The 7,379-nt window shown below is 38.1% G+C and overlaps 1 protein-coding gene across 1 annotated transcript; it reads right to left on the minus strand.

Annotated features, from left to right (window-relative positions):
- Positions 1 to 3,140: 3,140 nt before the first annotated feature.
- On the minus strand, positions 3,141 to 6,968 carry LOC106668794. The gene is made up of 3 exons (XM_014397895.2): positions 6,616 to 6,968; positions 6,267 to 6,449; positions 3,141 to 5,899 (listed from the first exon to the last, which is right to left on the minus strand). Exons 1-3 carry the CDS (start codon positions 6,693 to 6,695, stop codon positions 5,770 to 5,772), a joined length of 393 nt encoding a protein of 130 aa, XP_014253381.1. The 5' UTR covers positions 6,696 to 6,968; the 3' UTR covers positions 3,141 to 5,769.
- Between the last annotated feature and the right edge of the window lie 411 nt (positions 6,969 to 7,379).

The raw sequence follows: 7,379 nt of genomic DNA on the forward strand, positions 1-7,379 counted from the left end.
TTCGTATGCCGCGAACCCGAAAATTGTCCTGCCGACTGCGCCAATTATGTTAGATTTTAAACTTTAAATTGTCAATCCTTAGCAGTATGTCAAATTCTGTGTGAAACTCNTACAAATGAGTAATCCTGTAAACGTAAACAGAATATTTTATATAGATTTTTTTTAATGAAAACTTAAAATCCTGCATTATTTTCCGGACAACCCAATATATTCGCTAAAATATTTGTTAGCTATGGTTGGGTTAATTGGTCCCTCTATTATAGGTATTGTGATTACAGTATTGCCATCGGCGTTTGAATGAACGGTAGCGTCATCGTCAAACTGATCATTTTGTTCTTCCGGGTCGATATTTGCTATTATGGATTCATTTTCGCTAATTTCGTTAACGTTAACTGTTAGAGATTGATTATCCACTGGGTTATCGACAACTTCATTCGCTATATCCGGGTACTGTTCAAAAAATCGTGTCAGCATTTCGACGATTTCTTTATCTTCTGTGTTTTTACTCTCGGCAGTGAGACCTATCTGATGATATGCCGAATTTAGGTCCAACACCGTCAAATATTTTGCTTTATTTAAATATAACAGGGCACTCTCTATAGTAGGGGTGGGGCATTCGAGATATTTTATTTGTGAATTCAATTTGCGATAATCAACCACTAATCTAAAATCTTCTTTTTTGAAACTAAAAAACATGGTGATGTAAAATCAGTTTGTACACGTTTGGTAACCCTTTTTTTTTCCAAAAGTTCATTAAGTTTTTTTCGTAAAATTACTAATTTCGGAGATGTAAGCTGATTGTTAATCCGTTTACATTCCAGTTTTGCCCCTGAGATTAATTTTATCTTATGTTTTAGACGTGTAGTAAGCCCTAGTTTATTCGTCAAAACAATCGGGATGCTGCTTCTTAAGATTTTCCAGGTCGGAGTGAATCGAGTTTACCATTTTATTTTCTAATGTTTCCTCATCTTGTATTAAACTAAAATTATTCCCTTTTTTTATCAAAATTAAATGAAAAAAAAATCCTTCTGCAGGATTTATTGACATCTGAGAATTCTTTAAAAAATCAAAACGTATTAAAATATTTACTGGTAAATTTGGCACAATATAAAAAAAATATTCCCATCTTTTCAATGTTTAATTTTACTCTATTTTGTATCAAAACCTTTTCTGAATTCCCTGCTGTTATTTTAGTATTACATTTCACTTTTTCTTTTTTTATGTTTGATTTAATTGCATTTAAAAAATTCTCGCTGACGCAGCTTATTGTCGCGCTAGAATCTAATAAACCCTTTGTGCTAATTTTATTAACTTCTAAATAAATTTCTCTCTTTATATCATTAGAATTCGTAGCCCGTAATATTTTTAAATTTGTAGACTTGCTCGATTCGCTCCTCCCATTTAGTTTTTTGATCCTTTTTTTAAACATTTTTCTGCATTTTATCGGTCTTATTTTCTTTCTTATTTTATTTTTCTGGTATTGGAGTTGATGGGGGGGGGAGCTGGGTTATATATATATATATTACGCAGGGTGGGCGACCAGGACCCGAGGGGTTAAAAGCCTAGTTAGGCCCGTACCCCATCCCTAAAAGGTCCGGGACCTGGTCGGCTCACGAGTCCTGCATAAACCTCTTGGGCCTATTCACAAACCCCAAGATCTTGGACCATTTTATCTTGGGGAGTATTTTGGTTATGTCCTCTCCTTCGAAAGTTTCAAATCTTTCCCTAGCATACCTATCACATTCTGCAAGGTAGTGTCGACCCGTTTCTTCCTTTGTTTCACAGAAACGGCAAAAGGGGTCTGGTAGAATACCCATTATGAAGAGGTGTCTTCTCAAGGGGCAATACCTCCTAGAGTTAGAGAATAACCATTTCGCTTCTTTTGGTTTGATTTCCTTCAGAAACTCCTTCGATTGCCTGCATCCGGGGACATATTCCATTCCTTAAGGAATAATTTCATGCCCCAGCTACTTATACTCTCTTTCGCTGTGCTTATAGAGTGGGGTAATACCGGTTGTGGCCCGACAAACGCAGTATTTGATCCTTCTTTGGCCAGGCTGTCCGCCTCTTCATTGCCATAGTGCCCCTTATGAGCTGGTATCCATATGAGGGTTACCCTATTCTCGTCCCTAGTAGTAATCCTATTGATAAGTTCAACGGTTTCCTCTACCAGCCTAGATGTAGATAACTCTTTTTGTAATGACTTAAGACTGGCCTGACTGTCGGAAAAAATTCTAATATCTTTTCCCTTAGTATTATTATCCATGAGTGCTCTGCAGCAAACATTGATGGCCCAGACCTCCGCCTGAAAGACTGAGGTGTTATTACCAAGAGGGGAGGAGATGCTGATTCCTAATTTGGGTATATGTATTACAGCACCGCTTCCCTTATCCTTAATGAGTGAGCCATCGTTATAATCACATGGGGTAACTACCTGAAAGTGTTTTTTCCCCAATGGTGTTTTAACCTTTTTGTCACTAACACTTAGTAGTTGGTTATTAACCTTACTCAGGAAATATAGAATTTTCGAGTGTCCTATATTGTTTCCCTTATGATTCCAGCTGCCTTCACTAATTAATCTATAGCAGCTGGTTATTGCTGTAATCTTGACCTCTATGTGTAGAGGTGTAGTATTGGTTATCTTTCTAGTGCTAGGGTTGGTGTAGTGGGAAATGCTCCCGTCATCATCGTACAACTTCGTCTTTGAAATGATCTTAGCTTGTTAATAGCCCCTTTATTTTCTGCCCTTTCCACCATACTAGGGCTGCAAATAGAAATCTTGGTAGTATAATTGCGGTATATATCCATTTGGCCACCCAAGGTTTGATACCCCATGTTCTACCAACAATTCTCCTACATTGCACCATGGATATTGTGTCTTTCCTTTGTATAGGCAGTCAGCTCCCAGTCCTTGATGCTCAAACCTGCCTTTCTGTTTGAGATCCTGAGTAATTTGTTTATGGACTCTTTTTTGGTTTCAAGTCCTACTATTGGGTTGTCCGGAAAATAATGCAGGATTTTGGTATTAAACAAAAAAAAAGAAACTAGTTACTTTAAAGCAATGTTCTTTAATCAAAATAATTTCCCATNCATTCATACAAATGAGTAATCCTGTAAACGTAAACAGAATATTTTATATAGATTTTTTTTAATGAAAACTTAAAATCCTGCATTATTTTCCGGACAACCCGATACATACGTGGATACTTTGGCCTTCCTCGGTAGGTCATTGATATCGCACACCACGTATTCCCTCTCTACCCATAGTTTCTTTAATGTGTCCCTGACAAACTTGACGGTTGAATCATCGCCACAGCTTATCAGGAACGTGGAGCCTCCTTTTACCAGGCCAGAGTTTATAAAGTCTACGCCTTGGTCTTCATCTTCTTCAATTAAGTCTAAGGCACTGTTGCAGATCAATGATCTCAACTTCAGTGCCTCTTCGTTGGTGAAGAAATCCTTGTTGGCTTTCCTGAAAACAACTTTATAAATTGGTTTAGGTGTTGTTACCTGTTCACTTTCCTTTCCCTGCCTTAGTTTTTTGGCAGGTCCTGTGGCGGAGGGAGGAGTATTAAAGTACTCCGTCCTACTTCTTTTAGTACTGGTCCCCAGTCTCTTTTGAGCTGGGGTTATACTCACCTGTGGGCCTCTTTTATGTTTAAACCTGTCCTTAAACGGTGGCTGGACGGTTGATATGGACCCACTCCTTCGAGGGTTAGAGCGACCCTTGTTGTGCATACTCCTGGATCGCTCGCCTCTCTTACCTCTTTTTACTACTATCCTTATCTCCTTCACAGCGCACCAAAGGGGTGCAGCCGGTGGATAGAGGAGTGCTCTCCACTTTTTCCTCCGTCTTCTTCGTCTGCTCCATCCTTCTCTCCTTCTCCAACTCCGCCTCCATTCTTCCTTCCTGTTTTCCACTCATCCGAGTGGAAAATACCAAAAATATAGCAGAAACAAGTGGTAATTCTTGGTATTGCTAGCACGTGGCCGAAAAGTGCGTGCAACCTCCTTGATCACCGGGAAAGCTGAGTACTGATGAGTATATTGTGGGGGGTAATGAGGATAGAATGTTCGTGACATGAAATTTACATGTTTGGACTCGTTTTTAAAGTGTTTATTCCAATTTGGATTATCCCGTTTGAAATTTCCTTTTACGATGGACTTTGGTTGACTATTGCTACCATTTGTATATTTTCCGAAATTGAATGAATTGTCACGTTTTTGAAAAACTGAGGATGAAAGTTCGAGTTATGCCGTTTTTTTTATTTTTATTTCGATTATAATTATTAGGGAGCCAACCGTTTCTATTACTGTTAAAATATTGTTTATAATATAATCGAAAAGGGTATTTTTCAATTTTTCTGTGCCCGCTATATTAAATATCAAAAATCACTGATTGCAGAAAGGGCATGAGTCACAATTTGTAAATTTTTCAGGAGACCAAAAAAACTCCTCTAATTTCACATTTCAAGTGTAATAAGATTCATTTATAGGTTTTCTGTTTGTTATTATTTAGTTCAATGTTATTCTACATGAACCAACCTAAACTGATATTTAGTATAGTAATAATTTAAATTTCAAATTTCTTGACTCATGCCATTTTTGCACGCAATGGCACTGTGGAAAGTGATAAAGTCAAAATAACATTGTGAACAGTAATGTAAACGAAAATTTTTATTTATTTTGTAAAGTAGTCTACGACGACTAGAATATATCGGTTCTGCTTGGAGGACAGCGGTAATGAATAAGATCAGCTGAAACCAACTGCCACGGCTCGTCAACTGGTTTCCCATAAGTCCAGGGGGTAGTTGTTGCAGCGGCTTGTTTTGCAGACAGGTAGGACATCGAGCTACATAACGTGCTACATCTGCTTCCATTCCAGGCCAATAATAAAATTCTTTAATCCGTCGGAGAGTTTTGAATCCCCCAAGATGGCCAGCTAATGGGCTGTCGTGGTATTCCAGTAGTAGGTCCGCACGTTGTCGTTTAGGAACTACTAGTTTCCAAGGATTCGGTTGGTCGCTCAGAATTTTCTCCTTCCTATCAATTACGCGTTTAAAGAGTTTCTTATTGTCTTCCACCTTCCAAATAGGGTAACTAGCTGGATTCTTCTGCACCTTCCCAATCATAGTCGCATACAATTCTCCACATTATTAAATTGTATGTCAATTATTCCAACGGAAATAGTGCATTAAAAAACAATAAAATACTTAAGAAGAACGTACATACACTTAGTGTGTAAAATTAACAAGAAAATAATCATAAAAATTAATAAATTTGTCTAGAGCTCGTCCCCTTCTCCATCGTTGTCTGTGGCTGTGTTGTGGGCCATTCTAGAATATTTTTATAAAAGTCGATATAGGGTTCCTCAATAAATCTCATTTGCCTGATGTTTATCTTCTGTGGTTTTATAGAAACCTTGCCGTTTTCATATGCCTTTGCTGTAGGCAATCTTACGGCCTTGACAATTTGAATGATTTATTAATCAAACCATCAATGAACTTTTGCACTTCAACAACTCCCGAATTATCAGATGCGTATATGAACGCCTGATAAGTTGAAGTTTGGTAGGTTACTTTTTGATCTTTAGGTACCGTTCCATAAGAATCTGTAGAAAGGCAAGTTTTCTTATAATACTTTGGCCACCATGTCTTGAACGGGGATATTGGGAATCGGCAAGTTCTGCATAAAATCAAATGAGATTACCATCACTTCCTCATTATCCATGCAAAGCTCAGTGATCAACTTGAGTTTGGAGTAAAATTTTTAGCTCTGCGCTGGTGCATAATAAGTTCGGCAGACACACTTCTTTTCGCAGCATCGCAAAGTTGTGAAGTAGGCTTGAGTTTGATGCCTAGTTCTTCGCAAGTAATACAGGTCTTGTCGCCGACCAAATCTGATTGAAATTTTTGTTGAAATATCTTAAATAGAACTCATATTGTACAGGTGTATTTGGAAATTTTTCTTTAAAATAGCAAAACATTTTTTTTATGTCCAGGCGAGCGTCTAGATACGCCATAAATTTCCCCGATTAGTGCGAATGTTTCGCTGGGAAATATGGTGCTCGATATGGGCATGGATATTCTCACAAACAGATGATGGTATTGTTTGTTTTTGTTTGTTGACCGCGAGAATCTTTTGGTACTTTGCCTTCTACAAAGAGCAAACACAATCGACGAACACGTTTTTCAGAAATTCCGTACAAGCTCGTAAAAGCTTTTTTGCAAACATTTACTCTTTTTCCTATAACCTGAACAAAATACCTGAAATTGCAGCTTCTTGCCTTCGGAACTTCCTTTCTTGGGCGTGACGATTTTTTGTCCGCTTTCTCGATCTGCTGCTGGAGAAAAAGGTCTTGTTGATCCTTATTTTTGAAGGCGTTCATCTTATCCACAAAATCATTCATCTCAGTTACAGTGAAATGTTCGAAACATTTTTTAGGGCACCTGCAAATAAAATGGTAAACAATCATTAATTTACTATACAAGTACTTACTCTCACCATTAAATTTTAACTTCACTGATCACTTTTAACCGTTTTGCATATAGAAAGATAGATATTAGCATAACTTCACAATATTACAAAAATAATAATTAAATGAGCTTTATATACCTGCAGTTTGGTCCTGTTTCACGTCTTGCTACTTGTTTCCCAGACCAGTTGATATACTCCACTCCATGTACTTTTGACATATTTTGTTGTAGCCATTAATTTTTTTTTATAATAGATCCCTAGGTCAGGAAGATCTTCCCTGGACTTAAAAAATGTTGGTCTTCCCTATTCGACAATTCTAGTTTCTCCACTTCATTAATCAGAAGGTCTAGATCCTGAATTGTCGTGGGGCTTTGTTGAAAATGAAAATATGAACGAGTTCTTGCGTTAACTCCGTCCAGAATGCAGGTGGACAGGTTTGAGCGTAAATGTAACTTGTTGGCTTTTTTGTTCGTTTAACCTGATCCGCCAAAGATTCCACCAGTTGGTAATAAGGTTCAGGTGTGTTGGAGTGCTTCTGTGGCTAGGATAGGATTGGAGTGTAAGATTTCGGTATCGTCCGCGTAGGTTGTGATTTGTGTGTTTGGATGTGTGGGTATGTCAGCAGTGTAGATGGTGTAGCGGATTGGGCCTAGGATACTTCCTTGTGGAACGCCTGCTTTGATTGCTGTGATAGTTGAAAGATCGGTGCCGATTCTTACTTTAAACCACCGATCTGAGAGGAAGGATTTCACGATAAGGTAGTAGGAATGAGGGAGGATACATTTTAACTTATAGAGGAGGCCGGGTGCCATACTCGGTCAAATGCTTCCGTAACGTCCAGAAATACGGCTGAGCAGTATTGTTTGTTTTCTAGAGCCGAAGATATCGTGCCGACTACTCTG

This window comes from Cimex lectularius, unplaced genomic scaffold (assembly GCF_000648675.2).
Source record: "Cimex lectularius strain Harlan isolate CLEC.00 unplaced genomic scaffold, Clec_2.1 scaffold155, whole genome shotgun sequence".
NCBI lineage: Eukaryota > Metazoa > Arthropoda > Insecta > Hemiptera > Cimicidae > Cimex > Cimex lectularius.

What these genes read in the sequence shown, in the direction of transcription:
- LOC106668794 (XM_014397895.2), bottom strand. Translation starts at nt 6,695, where the DNA reads ATGTCAAAAGTACATGGAGTGGAGTATATCAACTGGTCTGGGAAACAA. An exon ending in GAAACAGGACCAAACTGCAG is followed by an intron (nt 6,450 to 6,615) that starts GTATATAAAGCT and finishes TTTTATTTGCAG; the next exon opens with GTGCCCTAAAAAATGTTTCG. An exon ending in GCAAGAAGCTGCAATTTCAG is followed by an intron (nt 5,900 to 6,266) that starts GTATTTTGTTCA and finishes AATTTCAATCAG; the next exon opens with ATTTGGTCGGCGACAAGACC.